Source organism: Haliaeetus albicilla, chromosome 12, assembly GCF_947461875.1.
Source record: "Haliaeetus albicilla chromosome 12, bHalAlb1.1, whole genome shotgun sequence".
Classification (NCBI taxonomy): Eukaryota; Metazoa; Chordata; class Aves; order Accipitriformes; family Accipitridae; genus Haliaeetus; species Haliaeetus albicilla.
In genome coordinates, this window is record NC_091494.1 from 16,583,609 (window position 1) to 16,607,776 (window position 24,168).

The window sequence follows — 24,168 nt, forward strand, 5'->3', positions numbered from 1 at the left end:
TGAGTCTGAAGAGGATGTTAAAAACAAAATCTGAATCAGGTAAGGTCAGAATAACCAGGCTACAAAACATTAATTGGTAACAGATAAAATTCTTTGTTTATGCCTGCTTGCCCTAGCCTCCTAAGGGTCCTGAGCAACCTGCCACAGGAGGCTCTGCTTTGAGCAGGGGGGTTGGACTACACAATCTCCCAAGGTGCCTTCCAGCCTTAACCATTCTCTGTAGTTCTTTAATGAAAAGATTACTGACAAAAGAAAATCACTGCCTAATTCAGTGTTCAACCACACTCAAAAGAATACAGGTGTATTCATACCAGTGGATCTGATCGGGCACATTTCAGGAGCGGTGGCTGCACCAGAAGACCAGCATCGGCCACTGTCACAGCAACACTGCATTTTGGACAAAGGCTGGGGGAGCTGATTGCCGCATCGCCCGTTGGTCAGAGAAGAGAAGCAGTATCCAGGACGCACATCTACCGAGAGAAAGAAATGGATATGTAATCATCAGTCCAATGAGGAATGTGACTTTCACAAAAGGGAAAGGTCCCATTTTTCTTGGCTTATTACATTATCGATGACATAGCACTTGGAACATTACAACAATCAGAAAACAAAAGGCAGAAAACCATAAAAATCTAGATAATATTTGGGCTGCTTTGGATTCAGGTGTAACACCTCCTGTGAGAAAGCTGAAGTGAAATACGGAACAGCAATGGAGGCAAAAATAGAATAGAAATGTGCACTCAGTACCTAATAAAATATGCTTTTGTGCCCCCCCCCCCCCCCAAATTGCAGTATCATTTCTATTAAAGATAGTACCAGGTGAATTCTGTTCAAACTTTGATTCAAAAGCCACTGATATACAGCAATAAACGCACAGCATTGCAGCTCTCAAAGCATTAATTCATTTTCCATTAGTCATGGCTTCCCCAGCTGAAGTATGTAGTGATTTGACAAGATATAGGCTTGCAGGCAAGAAAGAGCAACATGGCTTTAACTGGTGCCATCACATTGTTTATGGAGATGTGCTGGCTTCCTGTCTGAAAAGGGTAAGCACGTGCTGTACAAAGAACATCCTGTACCCAGATTTCATACACTCAGCTCTAACAACACTGCACAGAGATCCCCCAGCTTAAAGATGGGAGAGAAAATGTGGATGGGAGCAAAATAAAAATAATAACAATAAAAAAAAAAATCTTGTGATACAATCTGAAGCTCTGAGCAATTGTTTCACAATATGTCACATTATGTCAAACTCAGTATAAGCTGTGGTGTGATTTGATGCTGCACAATAAACCAGACCAAGTTTGTTTCTAAAATATACAAACATTTGCTGTCAAAACGTAGAGGAAAAAGTTGCAGATAGAACCTTACAATAGCAGACACCATTCCCTAAAGAAGCAGTATCTCAGTTATCCAAGGCATAGTGGATTCATCTGTCTAGTAACAGTGCTTTCCAGAGTTTACTAGCTATTCTAGTGGATATAAAAAAAAGCAAGGAAGTTTCTTATTATTTTGAGGAAATTGATATATAGTGATTTGTTGAGAGAGTCTGTGATGGTTCTGCCTTTTATTAACTGGAACACTGAACACAGATATTACTGGCAGTACAGCTAAAAGAGGTAGTTGGCCTTTGCTTCCAAACTTTAGTTAGTTCACTCATATTATCATATAATGGAAATCTGAAACAAAGAAAAAAAAAATCTACTCAGTTCTATTACTGGTCCTCCATTTTCTCCTGGTACCCAACTAAACTGCCAAAACACATACGCTCCTTAATCTACCATTTTAAAAATCAAATAAAGCTCTGATGCAAACTGCTCCCCAGAGAAGAAACTGTTCTCCAGCATCCCTGGAGAGATATTCAGATGCTTGGTGTAATGGTAGGGTGGATGGTAAGGAAGGAAGCCCTCTAACAGACCCTACCATCATCCTCTGTAATTCATCCTTCTGAGTTTTGTTCAGTACCAAGTTTTGAAACATTTAAAAGCAGTAATGGGCAGAAGTGGAAAAATGATCTACATGGGCTCTGTGGAAGCACATCATGAGCCATAAAAAGGTAAACACACAGCAAACATCTTTGTCTACCGACAGGTGCAGGAGCTTAACAAAAAGACACATAGTTTTCAGAAAAAGACAGTAAGTTTGTGAGAAAAATACCATATCTTTCCATATTCCTAATCAGAAATGATTCTTTTTTTCCTCTTTCAGTTTCTGTTCCAAATGGTAAAATACACAAATAAGAGCAAGAACAGCAGGAAACAACTTTTTTTACTGTTTAAGCTTTTAATATTTTAATATTTTTCACTAAAAAAAATATAGTATTTTGAAAAGGCAAAAGATCACCATGAAAATAACTTTCAAGAAAAATGTGCCTCTTAAAAAAAAAAAAAAAAGGAAAGAAAAAGAAAAAAGAAAAAGCCACCAAAAAGTAACACTGACCAAACAAATTTATGCCAACTGGAAGTATGGGCTAGCAGCTTGCTTTGTAGCACTCTTCATGTACTTGGGTTGAGATCTCCTGCTCTTGTTTCTGCTCTTCAGCTCTAGAAGATATTATCTTTGCTTTGTCTATTCTAATTTTTAAGGTTTGTAATAATGGAACTCCCAGTTCTTCCTTTGGCTGTTTGGCTCCAGTGCTGCTCCATTTGAGTCCCATAAGGGATACATTTCTCAGAAGCACTTCCTCATCTCTAACAGAATAGACACGTTCAGCCAACACTTTTCACTTAAGACAGGCATGTTGTAATTAAATCAAGATAACATGTTTTGCCCAGCTCAAATACAGATTTGGGCTCTGTCCTTGTTAATATGGCAAATATACAGTCTGCATATTAGACATGAATCCAAAATATCTGCAGATAATTAATAGTGCTTCCCATTTAGCACGTTTTGCCTTGGACACAAAGCCAAAGTTTTAATGATGGCCCATAGTCTGCTGTATTACTTAACACAGCCTGTCATCTTTAAATACCCAATTCTTTAGCTAAACTATTGCAGCCTACAAAAAGCAGTGGGTAAAAAAGGCTGGAAAACTGCAGAAATATAACATGGGTGTGAATGTGGGGCAGTCCTGACTGAACAATGACTATAACAAGTAAAAAGCAAATGGAAGTTGTGCATCTCCAGAAATCTTCTGTTACAGAAAGGTGAATCTCCTTTATAAATATTAAGTACAAGCAGCAATCAATGATTTAATGATCCACAGTCATTTAGGAGCTATTAATCTGAAGCAATAAAAGCAACTCCCACTGGCATTTTAAGTGTACAGTATGGATCCAATCTACCAAAATGCTGTTATTGATAATGGAAGAAATATAGGTCATTTCTCACAACCTGCAGAAATAGAATGGCACCATTCAAAATGAATCATAACCCAAACTACTTCCAGATCTCTTGGGGAAGTTAATATCATTTGGTATTTTGACTTTTTTTTTTCTTTTCAATTTTTTCCCAAATTATTTTCTACCAAAGGTACAAAACACAGGGTCCTCTCTTGAACCCCAGTGCTGGCACTGTGTATAAGCCTTTAAATAAACAAGCCAAAACTGACAAATAAACCTTTCATTTAATTCTCAAATGACAATAATTGCTCAAAATTCAGCACTGGCAGTGAAAAAAAATTACTGCATAAAAATGAGGAAAAAAGAAAATTAATTGATTACTTGACCTGCCTCAGAGCAGGCTGTATGCTTCCCAGAAGCAGTACGTGCTAACACTACTCTTTCATGGCTTTGGCACTGCAGTGGCAGTCATTCAATTCACACAGTCCTTTGGTTCCTGGTCTGGCCTTTGGAAGACAGGTTCTCCCCTGCCACAGTGAAAGCCTAAAAAAACAGCACTGCCAAACCATCAGATTCATGAAAGCAGATAAAAATGTCCCACACCCAGCTTATCACACTATTTCCTTTAATGAAAAATATCTGCATTAAGGTCCTAACACTTGGAATGAGGAAGAACCAGCTGTTTGAGGTGATTACCTTCTTTCTCAAGTATATTTGCTTTTCTAAATGACTGCTGAATATAATATGGACTAAATCAAAGACAAACATGAGAGCAAGAACATCAAGGAGGTGCATTAAACCAGTTCTGCCTATTTTAAGGTAACAAATATGGCATAACAGAAAAACTGTAGTAAGAAAAATGAAAGGAAAGGTCACAACAAAGAGGGAAAGAGGAAACATCCTACAAATGGAAAACTTCTTTCAGAACACATATATAGGCACATGATGTACTTCTATATAAAGGAAGGATTTCAAGATCACAAGTTGAAATATGTTTCTGGTACACTGTTACCCATTTTAGATATTCATGAAAATTCATAACACCTACTGTCTTATTATTTACAGGATTCTACTCACCTATGCACTTTAAGCCATCAGGAGCCGTATAAAACCCTGGAGGACACTTGCAGAAGTAACTGCTAACTGTGTTTGAACACTCCCCTCCATCACAGATTCCAGGAATGGTGCTGCATTCATCAATATCTTCAAGGCAAAAAGAGAAACAGGGGCAGGTTAGTTACATTAGTTCTGGCACAAGAATAGGTATTTTATAATTAATATTAATGATCAAATTCAGTGTGGTCTGAGAACTCTCCTAACTTATGTACTAGGGGCATAATCAGCAGTTTTTAATCAGGATCTTTTCTTAGGCATCTTATAAACACAAGTGAAAACAGAACCTAAGAAAATATTGTATCTGTAAATTGCAAAAAGCCAGAGAGTTTGTTTTACTGCTTAATAATGATGGATGAAAATCTTAAACTGCAGAGGGGATTTACAGGCTGTAAGTAAAAGATAACCTTTCCAGTTTGAATTCTGCACACTAGAATTAAGAAAACTGTCATGGGACCTGTAGTGACCGTAGCGATCGGGAGCTTAACTGTTATGTCTCATGGTATCTCCAACAGCACAGTGTCTCCTGGCACCATACTGAGGCAATCTTTCAATACTGACTCAAAGGGAAGCGTAGCACCTACTGAATTGCCCGTCCTTCTTACTGCACTTAGGTTTTTCTTGGAAACCCCCATATAAAAGCATTGAGCAGCTAGGTACTGTTTAACTAATGCAATCTGACAGGATTATAGCTCAAAGCAGGATGACTGCAGGCAACAAAAATTACCTTTCCTGGCTTTCTCCCCTAAGTGAATGTTCTGAAGTTTCAACAGATTTCTAGACAGTAACTGAAATACCTACTGCAGAATTCAGGCAACGTCCGTAATTCCCCTTAGATTTTGTCAGTGATTTTAAAATAGAAGTCTATATCATGATTTTTCTTCACTAATGAATCTCAATCCATATACTGAATCACCATCATAGATACAATGCAGAAAAATTTTCAAAGTCTACAGAAAAAAACCTAACAAATATCTTCTTATACCTGATTATAGCTGCATACATGAACAGAAGGAACTTGAAGAGTTTCCTCCACAGCTAGGAGTTTATGTTACCTACAGTCATGTGAATAACAACCTATGCCAGCCCCAATTGCTCCTTAATCACCATCAGTAGCCTGCCTAGGATGTGTAGTTACTTTCCCCCTGGTTTCCAGGGACTGTCTCAACAATGCAGCTGTATCTACTTTGCCCTGCTCTCATCTACTAGGAACCTGGAGTCCAGCGGAGCTTAAAAACAGCTTGCTTTTTTCCATGGTACCTACAAGAAGAATCAACAAAGCAGAGCAGAAAGGGAGGTTATTCTCTACAGTGATCAGTGACAACTGCCTGTCACAGCCATCTACAATCACCCAGTTGCTCTCCCAACAGGGAGACTCCAACCAGAAATAATGGCATCACAGGACTCTATCCAACCTCTCCTCCAGAGATCTACAAACAGATAGACACATGGCTGTAATAATGATTTCACCAACCACAAAAATTTCTGAGATTAAATACTGCAACACCACCCAACGCACCAAGGCAAGGAGTGAATAATATCATAGCCATTAAAAGCGATTGGAGGAATTTAAATGTAACGCCTAAATTGGAATTTGGCCCCAACAGATGGGGGAACACCCAAAGTCCCACAGGACCATTAATGAGCATTTTAGCAAGTAGAGAGGATCTCTGTTCTACTTCTCCTGTGAAGACGGTAATACAAAAATTCAGTAATATAAAAATTATCAATTCCTCTTCCCCTAGGTAAAGCATTGGATGCTCTAATACCTTTGTGGCCCCTTGCCTTTGCAGGAAAGGAATGGAGGGACTGGGGTGGCATACAGACAACCAGACCTTGCAGACCAACCCACCCTAAGCGGTGCAGGCCTTGGGCCCCCTATGCACACATTCTTCCCGAGCATCTTGCTAGCTGTCGTGATGTGGGTCACATTCCTCGCTTGGGTGTGTGAGAGGGGTGTGATTTTTTGTTCAGTGCTACTTTGAGGGTGTTGCCAAAGCCTCAAGTCCGAGTGCCCCGGGAGCACTGCTAAGAGACTTCTGGCTTCTGCTTCAGGATTATACTCCACAGGAGTCCCAAAAGTCTCAGTGACAAAAAATGTGGAAATTGAATTTTGGTCTGAATAAAGCCCTTAATTAACAGAGAAAAATGCAGTCGTAAATGGATCACATTCAAGCATTTTCTGACTCAAATTCACCAATGTTTATCTTACAGTCAGTGTTGCCACTGTTTATATGGACTCCGATCTTTTCAAAAGCAAAATCATCATTCTTTATTTTAGGGTTAAGCCTAACCCAAACAGTATTTCACTATTTATGTTAGTGTTGACATTCATATAAGCAACATTGTCATTGTTACGTAGGCGAGTTTTATAAAGGTAAGTATACTCGAAGTACTCACAGACCTAAATGTCACTCCAGGAAAAATTACTCCCCCCAGTCACCACAAAAAAGTATTTACCTCAGCGTTAATACAACTGGAAGAGGAATGGTAATATGAAGCAGTGAAATAACGTAACACTTTTAAAATACAGTTTTCCACCAGCTATGCTAATAAAGAGAACTTTGGCCAACACACCTCATTTCCCATCTTGTTAGGTTGTCTCACTGCACCTGATGATTTCTATCATGATCTTACTTTAATGGGGCCCCTCTGAAAAAACAGTACTTGTAATTCAGCAGGTAGCTCCCAGTTCTACTAAATCAGTAACCAAGGACACATTACAGCTGCCAGAAGTCTTACTTGCTGGATAGGAAGTTAAAACAAGCACATGATCAGATGTTAATTATTATGTATTAGAATTAATTACAGTTAATTACTATGGGCCAATACCTTGTCTTATATTGGAGATTTCAACTGAAAACTCAAAAGGATAATTTAAAAAAGCAGAATGGATATTCTGTTGTTATATGACTATGCTCTTAACTGTTGAATCACTATCCTATTTCGTGCTGCTGGTATAAGGGTGCTACTTTTAATTCTTTGAATTGTATTAATACCTACACAGCTTTAATTAAAATTGCTTGGTACATGCAATATGAAGATGTACTGAAAGTAAGTCTCTGTCTGCTGAGGTTCAAAAATTTACAAGTATGACATTGAAGAAAGAAAACTTCATTCTATCTTTGCAGCCAGGTGATCACTCCAAAGGGATTTCACAAGATGGGGCAGGAAATTTGTGGCAGGATTTGGGAATGAAACAAGCTATTCCAGGCTCTTGGGTCCAGTCCCTCAACTATTACCAAGTGCAGGGTCTGAAGGTGATTGTTGTTTGGGGTTTGGTTTTGGGGTTTTTTTGGTTGGGTTTTTTGTTTGGGTTTTTTTACATGATTCAGCAATCGAAAAATACCATAGGAATGTTTATACAATGCAGCCTATGCAAGCCTACAGTTCTCAGTTTTTCAAGTACTAATACTTAACAAGGCACATGTTCAGTCTTTCCTATTCACCATGTTCTTGGTACTTCATCCACAGAAGGAAACACTTGCAATGTTGTTCTACCCTAAATGTGGGTTACCTTCTGCCAAAACCATTGGCAATCAATAGGAAAACCATGCTGTGTACAAACTCTTCTGAAATTGCTTTCCCTAACCTGCAATTAAATTATGAAGTTTTGCTTGAAATAGGGATTTTTCTTTTGAAAGAGTAAGTCATAATTCTTCCAAAACGACTAAAAAATTTTGAGTGCTTCTTTAAAGGCACCTGATGCAAGAAAGGGTGGTGGATGCACACCTTACTCTCAAAGTCACACACTTTTATGATATTGAAAGTTGGCACTCCAAAATCACTAACCACTTATGCAACTTGTCTGCTCAAATTAATTTAATTTTAGTCTGATGATTGAAAGAATCAGTTGTAAGAGTTCAAACATTACCTGGACTTCACTGTAAAGAAGATGAATCAAAATTGTGCAACTGACACATTTTAGTACTATGCTCCTTATGCATCAAAAATTCTCTTAAAGCAAAGGAGACTTCTATGCCTGATTATTATATTATAGAGAGAAAAAATACTATCAATCACAGTTAAAAACTAGCAAGATTCCATAATCATGCACTGCAAATTTCCACACTAGTATCTAGCACCTGCTGTACTTCCAAAATAGGATGACCAATAAGGAAAGATAAAATGTTCGTCCTTTTTTAACATCTGCAACTCTAAGAATGAGATTTTAACACAGTCCTGCAGTCTTCACTCAGCAGTGTTGAACTCCCATTAATGTTAAATACAGTTTACCTGAGTAGGCGGGAATGTGTTGAACCTTCCAGTCATATACACTTTTTGGTTAAAAGATCCACACAGAGACATGTGCCTCAAGCATTTCTAAAGCAACATATCGGTTAAAAAGTATTTTTAGTTCTAAAGTTTAATTTGTTTCAGATGTACCTTAAGTCTGTAAAATGTTACATGAATAAAAGGCTGGAAAAAGCTGCAGGGCCAGTATTTAAGATTCTCTGGTTTAGAAGGAGAAAGGACCATTATTCCTATTTGTTGTGAAGAAAGCTATTTGCATATTCAAGGCAGAAGATACTGGAAAGTTTGTTACAAACTTCTAAACAAAGTTGGCCCCCAAAAGACAACTTTTCCCCCTTTACTTTCAGTAAGTTCTAAAAGTTCTTACCATCGCATTTTTGTGTCACTTCATTAAACTTGTGTCCAGCTGGGCATTTGCACTCAAAAGATCCAACAGTATTAATGCAATTTCCCCCTTGACAGATCCCAGGGATGGCCTGGCATTCATCCACATCTATCATACAAAAAAGGAAAAAACACCCACTTTTAATTCATTTCTCAGGAACAGCCATAATAATTTGTCTACACAGAAATTAAAGTAAATATGCCTAAATCCATTCTTCACCCATCATAATATTATGGTACTTGCTTGCGAAGACAGACACTAATTTTGTAATTACTCTATGCAAAGTATGATTAAGTACAGTACTCTAAATATTTTCTGCAAGAAATTGCATGGTTATTATTGTTACAGACATTAAACATCTAACTGCTATTGCTTTGTTTTTCCAAAACATCTGGGGAATGGTGTGCAGAGAACACTGCCTGCCAAAACCCAGGTTCCTTTGAAGAATCTGAAGCTGGGCACCCAAAATCACTTGCCCCTTGGAAAATCTTGGCAACTCCATACAGTGCATAGCCCACCAGCACAGAGATGGAGGAGCCACGGAGGAACAGTGTGCAATGTGCATGGAGACAGCCTCATGGAGAGGCAAGGGGAATGGCATAGTCATTACTGATGGAAATTATTAACTCATCACTCCAGTAAGATCAGCACCAATGAGCTTAGGCTGCAGTTAGGATTTGACTCAAGAAGTTTCATAGCCATAAGTAATGTCTCAGGAGGAATTATTAATGACCTGCTTAGACATTCATAAATTTGGAAGGTTTTTTTCCCCTTTATTTCTCTCTCTTTGCTTTTAATTTTTTTCACTCAAGAAAACAAAACAATAAAGATGGTATCACAGGCTAGGTAGGAAGCTCAAGACAAACATTTTCAATTGGCCCCAGGTTTTGGCCTCACAGCTATTTTAGCACACGTGTATCGTCGCTTAGCTGCGAAAGTGTTACTACAGCTTAGTAACAGCTAGAGAAAAGAGACTAGAGGAGGAGGAGTGGCCTTGCAATAGGAGACAGTGGAGGTCTGGCTCACAGTCCCCAGGGGCTGCCCTGTGTCCACTGCTCCCTGTCCTTCAGAAGCAAACAGAGCACTCGCCACTCTCCAACCCAAACGCCTGCGCTTCCCCCATCTCCCCAAGGAGTACCAGCTGCTGCTGGTAAAACCTGGTTTCTTGAATTCTTGGGCTTCACACTAGGATCGGTTTCAATGCAGGGACGCAAGCTGAAGGAGATGACGCCTTCAAATCTCCCTTTATAAATCCCAGAGAGCCAGCTGTAATGTGTCTTGTAGTCTGAAAAGCAAAGTATTATGTCTGTACAAAAGGCCAAGAGGCAATTTCCCTGGGAGCCACAAGTAGGAAGTTTCAGGAACGCCAAGGGGCATATCTGTACCACATTGCAGAGCGTTAAGTAAAGATCCCTGGGCCGACTGAACTGGGTCGGGGGGGTGCAGCAGCAGAGCCAGAGCAGTGCTGTACCTGAGCTAACTGCTGTGCTGGGAGGCACAGAGAACTAGCACAGCCTCAGCACCCTCAACACAGCCACATCGCTGCTGGGACTTGAGCTACAGCGATATGCTGTGCTTTAACAATAATCAGCCAGAATTCATGGCACTGTACTGACTTTAAAAAAAATGATTAAAAAAATAGAAGCCATGCTCCTGAGTCACGATGTCTGTTCCAAAATCCCACCTTTTGGCTTTCATTTTCCTCCTTTGTATCTTTAAAAAATCTCAGCTGTGATATTAATTTAACTTTCAGCCAAAGTCAAACTGTGGGCAGTGATATTCTATTTACTTTTTAAAATAAACTTGCCCTCCCCTCCGTTTTATTTTTTCTGACTTCTCCACACAATAATAACAGTTCCTTTTTCTCTTCAGAGAACCTGGATTTTATTTAACCTGCTTTCCTTTATTTAGATTGCATATGGATGTGAAATCCATGAAATGTCTTCAGTCTGAATGGATGTTATCTGATTTCAAAAAGACTGGATTTACTACAATTGCATGAAAAATAAAGCTAATATGTGGTTCCATAGCAGATCTGTTGAAATTATGAACACATTACAAGAGAAGGGAAAACTGGAAAGTACAAGTTAAACACATAGGGCCAAAACTGTGTTGGCACCACATAAAGATTAGCATAAATGTAGCTGCATGCTAAGAAATGCGCAGCAAGCAGAAGTAGCCTTATTCTGAACTGCACAAACCCACTGGAGAGGTCACTGCAGCTTTTCCGTGACACAAACAAGAGGGATATAACTAGGTGTGGCATGAGTTCAGGGGTGTGGGCCACATTTTTATGCACATCAGATTTCAGAAGTGTCCAGAACCTCGACTCACAGATTTCTGCTCAATTTAGTTCTGACCTTTAGTGAGAGAGGGAACAGAATAGCTGAGGTCAAAATACGTGCACATTATGCGGCATACACAAACATGCCCATCTCGAAGTTCATCATGCCTGTCTGCAGGCACCAACGAGGACTTGGCGTGTGACAGAGGATATCTACATTTTTAATGCAATGGAATGCCTTGAAGTCCTTCAGAGGAATTTCATGATTAAATAAAATTACCCTATAGATTTATAATCTTTATCTCCCCTATTTTAAAAAATATTGTAACTTATTAGAAAATGTTAGACAGATTGAAATAAACTAGCCCCAAAGATATGGTCCTGGGAATGTATAATCCACATCAGTTCAATACATAGCTGCCCCTGTTAACTTTCTCCTGTTTCCTGCCAGACATCCAGACAATAAAAGAATTTATACAGCTGGAAGCATTAGAATAAAAGCCAAAAGCAGTGTAAGGACTTTCTATGGTAAGGCATGCTCTGAAAGAAGTAAGCAACATCTGGGTGGATTTTACAATTTGAAACAAATGCAAATGCATTTCCAAAATTGTATAAAATATATAACAGGGCATTTCAAATGGCACAACAAGCACTTTTCTCCAGGTTGAAGCACTGTAGCTCGACAGATAAGACACCCAAGATGAATCCAAAATCAACAAATTTTAGCTACAAAATCCCACACTGGATAAATGGAACAGTATTGCCACAGATTGATTTTTGCATGTTTTGAGTGCTTTCTGAAACAGAGTAAATTCCACCACAGAAATGATCAAGTGGTACACTCAGAAAAACACCATTACAGAACCAAGGGAAAGGACTGCTGGCAGCGAGAAATTCATTAAGATGCTGGCTGCTCTCACATGACCTAAGTTACTAATGTACTCACTTGAACATCAGGCACTCACTGAATCATGAAGTAATGCATCTGACAATGTTTTTCCATTCTTCACACATATAGCTGAGAATGGCTTAGGACAGGTTATTCACAGCAGTGTAACTCAATTAAGATTAATCCAGTAACAATTTCAGCAGCTTTTGGGGAAGCTTTACTGCTAACTTACCTTGACAGGCCCCAGTTCGAATGTTTGGAATGAAGCCTCGGCGGCAGGGATGCGGCTGGGCAGGACACATTTCACAGGGGTGGCCCCATGCTCTCCCAACTGTTGCACAGCAAAGGGTTTTTGTGCAGACTATTCCACTGAGCTGTCCCTGGCACATCTGGTTGGTTACCAAAGTGAAACAAGGGCCGGTCCTGTAATCTGCACCAAAGACAGGAAACCTAATCAGCATCACAATAAAAATACACAACAAAACTCATAATAAAGCAAAACAGCACATTTAGTCAAGTCTTCTGCACACAAATTGCCCACCAGCCCATCAATTTTACTTAGCAGTGTTCTGCAGAGGATTTTTCTCAAGTTTTCTTCTCATTCAAATCCACTGAAAATAAGCAGCTCTATAAATACATTGCGACTATTTTACCAGGAGTATTAAACACTTAAGATTCTGCAGGTCCCCTTTGCTGCTTGGTTTAACCTCTAGTAATACTCTTTGGGGGGTCTTTTCATCAGTTTGTTTTAAATAGTCAGTGCATTAATTAAAATAATACTGATAAAAGAGTTCAGATATGTTTATTTCCACAATTATTCTCAAATGAGTCTCAAGGGAAGAGAATACAGACTGCAGGAAGTTTTTTGAGGACAGTTTTCACTGTTATTCAGGCATATGCTGTACCAGATATGTGGGTAAGCTTTGCCTACAGCTGAATGGAGGGCATGTGGAACACATCTGCTTTGATTTGTTTATGGTAGGACAGACCAGTTAGCCAACAGACAGAATTAAACTAAGATGTTAATAAAATACTAGTAGGCTTTATTTTGTTCCATTCTCCAAGGGCAAAAATGAAACAGTGGTACTGCCAGCTCCTGCTGTCTCCTGTACATCCGGGGTGCACGCTCCAGTTAATTCTTCACAAGTGACCCTAAAATGTTTTTTCTGTTATGGTGCACCAGGACAGAGTCCAGCATCTGTAAGCATAGCCAACAAATTATGAACCTGATGCTTGCCTGTACTGAAATAGCTACCAGGTGCCTCAGCCAAGGTCACTAAGTAATCCACACTGCCTTATAGTCATGACATTATAAATTCCTCCAATTTCATGCCACTTCCAAACTTTGCTAACAATGTTTCCACTAAACCATTGATAAAAAGTGTTAAATAGGGCAGAAATAAGAACAGACGCTTTTCCCACCTGCCCCATCTCCCAACACCAGACGCACCTTGAAACCTATCATTTAACTAATCTTCATTCCAATCCAGAGATGCTGTGTCCATACACTATAATTCTGCTGATTAATCAAGCCACTCTTAGATATAATAAATAAAATGGCTTACAGAAGTCCTATAAGCTAGAGAGTAGTGCTATATTGTTACTATTATCTTCATCTATTAAACACGATCTTCTCAGAAAGGATATCAAGTTAGCTTGAAAGACCTATTTCTGATAAACTTGTGCTAAATGACATTAAATAACATTTACTCTTCATCAACTATGTATCACATCCTATAATTGCTATTCTATCTTTTGCATGTTTAACAGACCTATAATCACCCAGATCATCTATTTTCCTTTTAAAATATTGGAACAACAATAATTTTCTTCCAGCCTCTGGAAATTTGTCCTGTATTTCCAGATTTATGGAGAATTAGCCTGCATGATATGAGAGCCCTTTAGCTAGCTCTTTTCCATCTCCCTGGTGCTGGTTAGCTGGACTAGCTGTATAAAAATATGTAAATGCAAATACTGCTGTTTAATGTCATCCTTAAATGCTATCAGACTGCAAATATAAAATTTCTGTACTATCCTCTCCAAACAGTACAGCTACATTTACTGAACGCCTCTCCCTCTTCTTCCCTAGCAATTCTGTCAGTCTTATCATGAAATGGGTCAGAATCTCCGATAACATCTCTTACCCTTGGTTAATTAATTCCTTTTCATCGCCTTAATTTTTTTTGGCTTGGTATTTCTCATTGTGTCCCTTCACTTTGGATATTAATTTTCTACACTACAGCTTCTATCAAGTTCTTTCCCTATTTTTAAGCATTTTTGTAACTGCTTTCATTTTCCTAGTCAGACAGGCTTGCTTTCTTTTTTGTCAAAACTTACATTGCCTTCTTTCTCATTTCTCATGGTAGAAATGCAGCTTTGGAAGCATGTAGTACAAACCCAAATATTACCAGCTTTATCCTATTCCTTCAACACATGAATACAAATAAGTCATGATCAATTATACCTATCAATTAAAAAATTTTAGTTCCCAGATTGATTCTTCATCCTTGAACAAAATGAGAATGCATGCTTTAGTGTATGCAAAACTCCCAATATTAAAAGTCCTAATATTAAAACAATAGATGACAATTTCTTTAGAAACACCACAGTTTTGTGTCAGCAACAGGAAATCTCCAGTGTACCTCCTCAGAATGAAGTCCCTCATTGTTGATTGTCCCTATGCCGTTTATATATAGATGGTTTAAAAAGGAGTCGTTTTGTTCTCTGTTGCAGCGGGAAGCACGCGTCAGACAGCAGTGAATAACCCATCTTGTATTTTATGGTAGAATATGAATAGATCAGCATTTACGATTGTTTGCTTTCAAGCTATAAATGACTTAGCAGTGGCTAATATGACTTAGAAATACGGTGAACCCAATGAAGTTAACTTTATAATCATGCAAATCTTTCCACAAGGTTTCAGTAACAAGAGGGTCAAATATGCACCCAAAACCAAGCAAATACAGCTCATATTTGTTATTGTCCAAGTTCATAGCATTTTAGTATGGAGAATTATAGGCTTTATTTTCACCTAATCTTTTGTCTTGATAAATTTTATTCTTAATACTCAGTTTTCTGCTGAGTACAGCTTTCTTTCTATTTTTTCAAATACAATCTTTCACCTTTTCACAAGTAAGATTTTCTTTTGCGTTCTTAATGGAAACTTCTAAAGGTCAGAAAATGCATGAGAAAAAGATCATTTGGATGTACACACCGACCTGGGGCCACAGAGAAATCCACACTTCAAGTCCATTTTTTTAATAGAGGCTTAATAAAAAGAGCTCTAAAATTAAAGCATTCTTATATTGAGTTTATGATTTTTTGACACATTACAAGATGAAGGCCTATGAGAAGGAAACAGGATTCCACTAACATGATGGCAAAATGAAAAGAGAATGGTATCACATGTAAAGAGATTTCCTTAAGTTAAAACATCTTCCTTGAAGGTGTTTGATTTTATGAATTACACTGATTTCAGAAGATGCAGTAAACCCTAGGGCCTATGCTGCGAGGCACTTATTTGGGATATGAGCTTAAAACCCCAATCTTCATTTTGTAACAACAAAGTTTCCTTATACATTCGTGTCATTTGCGATTACTCAAACTACTTCAATGAGTAAAGCTCAAACACAAGGTTCCAAGTGATCAGTCAGTAGCTGAAAAGAGAGAGAAAGGGAAAAATATAGCCAGAAAAGCTATTACACAGTTTATTTGGGTTTTTTTCCCAGAGGTAATTTCATTTTAACTGAAGAATGTTGAGACTTGAAATTATTTTAGAAAAATGATTTTTTTAAAGATGTGCAACTGATAATTCAAATGTTTTAAGTCACTTCTAATGTAAATTTCAGCATGTGCAAGCAGCCTTCAGTAAGACATTAGTCATGGTTATCTAACAACTTTATCTGCTTCTTCACATACTTCTTAGCATTTTGATAAGGAATAATTCCACAGGCAGCCTCAGACAACTGAGAAGATGGCAGAAACTGTAAACCCACATTAAGTTCATATACTGTCAAAAAAAGCAAGAGGGCAATAGAATGAGGCTGGTTTACACCATGCAAGAATCCAGCTTATTAAGTCCACAGGAAAGAATCAAACGGCATTTTGATGTAAAGCTCATTCCTGTTTCAGCCACAATCCTCAAATAATTTTAGTTATCCTCTCAAAAGATCCTTTATGTTCCTTAAAGCAGCAGAGAGGCTGCTGAAATATGTAGTACTGGCAGGCTTTGATCAAAACCAAGCACAGCAATAAATAATGATAATTGTTCCAAGTAATGCTGGACAGCACCAAAGAGACTCCAAGCACCAGGATAATGAAGAATTTCTACACCAGATACACATCTTAAGCCCTCAGTTCATGTTAACCTCTGTTTGTTTTCATGTACAATATAGGTTTTAATGTAACAATACAGTTTAAAAATTTTTTGAACTAATGGAACCCAGATTAAACAATTATGCTAGTGCAAGGATGCTGAATGAAATTCTGGTCACTCTTTTCTCCAAGATTCATTCCTTATAAATCTCCTATAAAGAGTTCTTGATGTTTCAAATTAACAGCCAGATTTTGCAAACCCGTAACCACCTGTTAGGGAGGCTGACAGACTCCTCCATCCCTGTTAAAATAAATGGAAACTGAATGGGTGCAAAGGTCGAAGGATGGGACCTTAGCAAGCCAGCATTTATCTTATCGTGATCAAGATCTCGTTACTGAAAACGGGAAAACATCATCTCTTGTCATCACAAAGAAATGGATAACAATAAAATGAGTGCTGTTTTTCCAGTTCTCAGCTCACAGCATGCACAGCTGACACAGTACCTTGTTCTGCACGCTGGCTGAGCAGCAAACCCAGAACGTTGCTTGGAGGGAGGAAGCATTCCTTCTAGCTATTAGCACTTCACATGGGTAAATTCTGCATGAACCCCCAAATCCAGCCAAGACTGCCTTGTAACTGAAACCACCCTCAGCAAGGCAAACTGGCAACTTTCCCTCTCTTTAGTACAGGGGAAAAGGGAAAGAAAGGAATATTCCATTATCATACAAATAATGAAAGGTAGGTCAGAAAGGGCTCTAAGGCAAGTGGAGTACCTTAAAGCTGATCTTTATTACAACTTACTTTCCTGCCTAGCAGTATTTTTTTTCCTGCCGTTTGGTGGGTCGATTGGTTGGTTTTTTTACCAGGCAGGGATAAAAGAGGAACATTGGAAATGAGACTGCACAAGGCAGAAACACAGTCTCGTCTCTGCAAAGCCTACTCAGCAATGCTCACGTGTGACCCACTGCACTTGATAGCCCATGCCACTGCTTGGGCAGCCATCAGAAAAGAGAATCCCAAGCAGTTGTACCTGAGAATGCTGTTTTGGAAACTGATCTCACACAGCCAAAGAATAACGCTAGCTAAAAGTTTGGCGGTCTGAGTGTCAAGTAGCAGAATCCTTTTAACATGGCACACGACTTCAGGCAAATTTCAATTATTTTTTCTCAGGCATCCAAAATGTGTATTTCTAATGGGAAAAAAAGAATTTTATAGCAATTCTGTTTTTCAATGACATTCTTAAAGTACAAACAGGAATTTTAAATGGTGAAAGAACTAGTAACTATGCAGTTACAAGCAGAAAAAAAAGACTGGATAATTAAAATGCAGCACTCTGCAGTTGAGTGCAGAACAGTATGAGAAATCGAGCTTCTGTCTTTCCCTGGCCTGGAATGGCAGGTGCTGAGAATGATCTATATAAGAAAAAGATATCACATCTCTGATATAGAGGGGGAAAATTTGCCTTAAACACAACTCTTAGGTTAGAAAAAGTAGGATTAGGATTAGAAAAACAGATGACAGGGTTTCCAAAAATGTCCAGTGGCTAGACACTTATATATGGGAAAATTAAATGGGGAAGAAGACAACTCAATGTATCAACTCAAAAGTCACCAATAAGAATGATATGAGAATGACATCAAACAAATTATGGTTTTGGAACAGGAATAAAGACAGTGTTTTAAAAAATTAGCTTTCACTGAGCCAAGAATGAAAAATCTTAAATGAAACATAAAAATATGCACATATAATCATATTTACCTAAGCTGATTTGGGTGTGCTAGCACAAACAAAACTCCTATCACTTTTCCTGAGTTTAAAAACCAGGAATGGAAGAAATGCGTATCAGATATTACGATCTAAAATCTGAAATAAATGGTGACACAATGGCAGCATAGATGTGATAAGAAACACCAACTCTTAAAATTTCAGTTCTTTGAGAAGGCCATGTTTCTTGATAGGCTTGGAAACCATATGATACCTCTAACTATACAAACAACTATACTGTTAATGGAAAAAACACAGCTTCCATCACTGTATGTTTCACTGTACTTCAATCATTTCACTCTCTTCAGAGGAGGTAGCAATAGATGATGGAAAAAAACACCATGTGCCTCATTTCAGAAGGCAGGATGTGCTGTGCCTGAAATGAGAATTTTTGCAGTAAAATTCAAAGAATTACATAGAATCTCAGAACTGACACAAGAGCACGGCATGACCAAGGTGACTGTAGCAGTAAGCATCACCATTACACAGAGAGCTGCAGAACACAAAGGTTTAGCATTTCAGGCTCAATTTCCAAATGTCCTTCAAAGTGATTCTAGGTATTTTCAGACATACTAAAATCTCCGGAAAAGGACAGAGAGAACAAACAGAATGCTTTACACACATACCCTTCCCAAAAGATTATTGCAGACCTGTGTGTGTCACTGTACCAAAGAAATAGGGAAGGGCAATGCGCTCATAACTCCATTTTCACTTGCAAAATGTCCACTTCAGTTGCTTGTGGGCTATCATGAAATCATGTTTTGAATACAGGACTTTGTGGCTTTTAACTGCTGGTCAGAAAAGTGAATGACCATGCTCAGGAACCTGTGGGATAACTATTATTTACCTGTGTCTTTCCTAATAGGTAACGTCGCACATCTAGCTTCACAGACTGAATCAAGACCACACACACAACACAACATTCCCATGTTAGTTCAATGCATGGACTTCCAACCATTGAAAAACTCAGACACAATAATTCTCCATCCACAGGTGACACCAAAATGCCAGTTGATAAACGCATCCAATCACAATACTTTCTTTTCCACATGGGCCATTTCCTTAAATACTCACTGTTAAGCACTCCCTGTCCTCTCCTCCCCCCAGCCAGACACCATTACTCACCCCAGTCAGATCCCAATGTGTCATCGCTGGAAAGTACATGGCAAAGATATCAGAGGGTGTTCAGATGGAAAGAAAACAAAACTTTGTAAATATTTTAAAACTTACTTCCAGCGATGTCTAACACTTCTTACCAATGAGGTTTGGTAGGTTTAGCTGTGGTATGTGAAGAAATTATCACCATGCCACTTCTGTCTGCTCCCTTCCAGTGCCAGAGATAGCTTCACATATTAACAAGACCCTTTCCCAGCTGCTTCAGCGCACAGTGCAGCACAGAGCTCAAATTGCTGAGATTTAACACTGGCTAGCGCTAAGATGTCACTGGAACTAGGGACTCGGAGTGCAACCATTCAGGCACTGTTTCTGGCAGGGGTATAAATCTGGCAGCAGAAGTGTCTCAAAATACCACAGCTGTGCTGCGGACAGATCACAGCTCCAAGCTGCCTCTCGTTATTTTAACAAGAGTAAAAAACATCCATGGAAGCATATCTAACGCTTGCAATAAATAACTTCCCCTGGTATCATAACTCTTTATTCTGTATTAGTCAGCCACAAAAGTTAGTTACTGCCTCATATATTCCAGCCCCAGGAATATTATCCTCTAATTCATGATTCTGATGACCCCATTTCTGCATGTCTTCCTCACCTTTGCTTGTTGCAAATTGTTCTCATATATTGACTTGCTGGCACACTTCAGCCTAAATTTATTTTCCATTCCGTAAGCTGCTTCACAAATCCATTTCTGCACAGATGATCTGTTTAACATGTCTATCTAGCAAATATTATCTAGTCTTCCTAGGATACTGGTTAAAGAACAGGACTTTTAAATAACAGCTTACTAACCATGTGAGACTAACATTATCAGATGCATTTGATGTACAGAACAATTCAGGCTGACCATTTTCAAAAGTATTTTGGCAATCCATTTTCCAGAATAAATATACAACTATTTTCATGCCAATTTTGTTCTTGCAACTGACCCAGTTCTCAAAGTCTGTAACTGAAAAGTAATAACATTACAGTAATAAAATAAAAAAATAATGTTCAAAAAATTATTACAGAATTGGAGTGATTTGTTGCACACATTTTAATCCAACACGCAGACTAAGCATTTCACCAAAATCAAGGCTTTAGCTCTGTTGTTCCCAATTACGTGCGGCAGCAGTCCAAATACAGAAAATTGTTACCACATTTTATTCTTTTCCATGATGAAGAAAACAGTAAGCAATGCAGCTAAATGCAGAATAACTTCTCATTTCTGAATAATCAGTTACCTGACAAACTCTAACCCACCCTATTTTGCTGTATAAGCTACAAAGGAACATTTCTTTGCAGATTTTAATTTTTCCAATTTCTTTCACAGGCTAGCAACAATGAAACAAAATTCTGAGTTGATTTCCATCTCTCTTTTTGCAAAAATGTAACTAACTTTGGTGACATATTTATTGTCAAGACCAGATGATTATTAAGGAGAATGGATTCAATTGAAGAACTCTGGAAGTTTCACGTTAAAAGAACAAGTTGGCTGAAGTTTATTACTACTTTTTAAGAAGAGTTCTTAAGAAGTGCCACGTTATAGAAACTCTCTTAACATACCACAAAGTATTAACTATTAAATAGCAAGGTAAAGACAAAGCTGGTAAACGAGCTCTGTATTTTTTTTTCTCTTTGGCTACAGAAGATACTCAGTATAAAATAACTGAGACTACTCAAAAGGAGTGCAAACTGTATAAGAAAAATAGATCCTAATGATTTACAGTATATTAAAGTAGACCAACATCCAAAGAAAGGGAGAATGCTTTCAGACAATGCAACACACAGGATTTAAAGAGATGCTGCTCATATTTAAAAAGGAGAGGGAGTGGTACAATACATTAGAAATAACCTTTTCTTTTCTAAAATATAAATGTTCCTCTGCAGTGTCATGAAACACAATACAATTGCAGAGCACTGGAACGAAACTCAGTCCAGAACTGAAAACGGGTTATAAATAAAAAGGGGAGGTGAGAGGGAGGAAGGGAGCCAACTTCACTGCTCAAGCTAACTGAAATACAGTGAGTAAACATACAGCAGGAATGGTGAGAAGTTGACTCGCTTTCAGTGTGGATCACTTAAACGGAAGGCAGTAAGTGTAATAATGATGTTTGGGGTATTCATAAATGTGTATTATCATAATGACACATGGACAAATAACTTTTGTGGTCCTAATAGAATGCAGAACTTCTGAAGTCCTGGGAGGTTTTTAACAAGGTAATTAGAGCAATCAACAATTTCTTCTTACTCCTTTATAACAGCTGCCAGGAATCATCTGGCTTGTCCTAAGCAAGCTCCCTCTTTGCCATAACCCAAAAAGACCAGCACTCCTGAGAAATTATGGCGGTGGAAAACTTCCACCAAACGAATGCAAGGGGCATGCAGATTGTATTCCCATAAAGACTCTTCTCCACATGGCAGACAGCTCCCTGGCCAAATTTCTTCAGCCAGACACTTGCCCGGGTTTTTGCATTCACAATGCTTCTCATATACATGTATTTTTAGTGATATGATTTTAGTGATGACAGATTTGATATGATGTAAATACTAATTTTTAAGTTTTTTTTACTAGCCTGAAGACTTTGGAATAACTAATACTGTTCTTTTTGAGTAAGGTTGTAACACAGAATTTTATGTTGTAAATAGCCAGCTAAAAAGACACAAAAAAAATCTGAAAACAATGACAACATACAGTATTTTGGTTTTCACAGAAATATTTTAACAATTATTTCATTTCATGATTGCGCAATAACTCCCCCCAAAATTCTCAGAAAATGTTAGAAATTTAAGTCAGTAATGTACGAAAATTGCTTCAGAGACTAATATCTCACCTCTAACTCTATGGTGAAACACATCAAGCACTTAATTGAAATACCATGCAACCCTCTGTGTTACAGGATCAGATTCCTTCCTCAGTGAAACTGTGGCATCACTCTGTGTGTACACCGGTGTGATCATGACCAGAATCTGGCTCACTCTGCATAACCACATATATGGGATTTGCATTAGGACTGTGGTCCAAAAATAAACACGGTAATAACATGCACTACTTAACTCTGAATAAGTCTGATGGTATCTCTGTTGAAATGTTACAGAATACATGCCATAATTCTAGAATTATCTCATGGATTCAATACCTATTGCTAGAAGTAGAAAACATCTCTTCCCAGGAAGGCAAATGATCTAACCTTGACTCACAAGTGTTTTCAACTAAGCAAGTATAATTTTATTAAATATATGTATTATACCCACCAATATAAAGTACATGAGAAGCTAACACTCATGTGTTTCATGACTCTCAATTTTTTGTACAATTCTAGAGATACTACTATGGACTCATCTCTCAGTTATTATTCTTCTGGTCTTCTTTGGATTTTATAGGTTTTCAGCGAGTCTAGGGTTCTCTCCTCTTTAACACTTTCCTGTAATATTTACTAAAGCATTAAATTGCTCTGTTGCTAACTGTGAATGATCTTCAGAAAATCTAAGATACTCAGAGAGCTTCTAGACTTCTGTATTTATTGAAAAGAGCCAATGAACATCAGATATATTAGTATTTAATTTTAAAAAGTAAACACATATTATTTCTTTAAGGTCTACTGTCATTCCTGTCTTCATTGACCATTTGGTTGAAGGAGTCTTCTCTTTGCTTAGCACTAATGGCTGGATGTCCCCCAGAGTCAATGAATGACTAGCCTCAAGTGACTGAGGACTTTCTGCATCCATCACATCTTTAATCTAAGGATTATAGAAACTATTTATGACAACTGTCAATTAAATACTCTTTGTTAAAACCACATCAAAAGCCTGATTTTCCCAAGCAGTGAGAGAGTACAGAACTAATAATTAAGTATCTTAAAACAGGAAAAAAAAAATTAATCTACAGACAATTATCAAACTTAGGGTCAACGTCTCTTCTTACTTGCATGCAGTAGGCAAGAAGAGTGAAAGGCCTTTACTGACTCTCCTGTTAGCGATGTAAGAAAGAGGACATTTTATTTTATTTTTTAATTTAAGCTATTAGTTGAGAACAATTGCAATTCTTTTAGAAAGAATTCGAATGACCATGAATACTCTAGGCAAACATGGGAAACTTTGTGCTTTTACTCAAAATGCAAGCAACTCACATTCTTAGCATATTGTTTAACATTTCTTAACTTTTTAATAGCATCTGTACTGATGCCTTTGGCCTTTTCTTATTTGTCACACATGCTGTGTATACATTATTTTAGCATAACAGGTATTGCAGATCTATTTTTACCTCAGCACTGGAAACTGGCATCTCTTCTACTTGTTGATTGGGAATGTCAGGTCCTAAGATTTCATTTGCCTCCACATATGGGGCAAATCATTAAAACTTGGGAGTCACCAGCCCAACCACCTTGAACATGAACATTTAAGCTCTGAGACTGAAGTCCTAACAGATTTCTGTTTCCTCCCTATTAGATACGGCTTGTTGGTTTTGTAGGTGCCCAGACACGGACATCCAGCATGAAGTCCAGGTCCCAGTTACAAGTGAAGGGTTAGGGTCATTGACTTTGATGAGAGAATGACAATTCAGTGAGGGAGTCCTGTTGCCTGTGACTGTGCATGCACACATCCACATGTAGAAAACAGCCAGCACTGGGGAGTTAAGGGGAAGAGAGAGATCCACCTAGCTTCACAGGCGTGTTTCCAAAAGCTGGGCCATACTGGATCAACCAAAAGTGACACGTTCTAATTTTATTT

At 38.2% G+C, this 24,168-nt stretch overlaps 1 protein-coding gene across 1 annotated transcript in view; it reads right to left on the reverse strand.

The window, feature by feature from the left end:
• Nucleotides 1–24,168, reverse strand: part of FBN1 (fibrillin 1) — a 158,971-nt gene that overhangs the window by 90,842 nt on the left and 43,961 nt on the right. The window contains exons 7-10 of the mRNA XM_069798288.1: nucleotides 12,439–12,636; nucleotides 9,016–9,141; nucleotides 4,359–4,484; nucleotides 312–470 (exon numbers count right to left, since the gene is read on the reverse strand). Coding sequence (XP_069654389.1) covers nucleotides 312–470; nucleotides 4,359–4,484; nucleotides 9,016–9,141; nucleotides 12,439–12,636 — 609 coding nt within the window. The remainder of the gene's footprint in view (nucleotides 1–311; nucleotides 471–4,358; nucleotides 4,485–9,015; nucleotides 9,142–12,438; nucleotides 12,637–24,168) is intronic.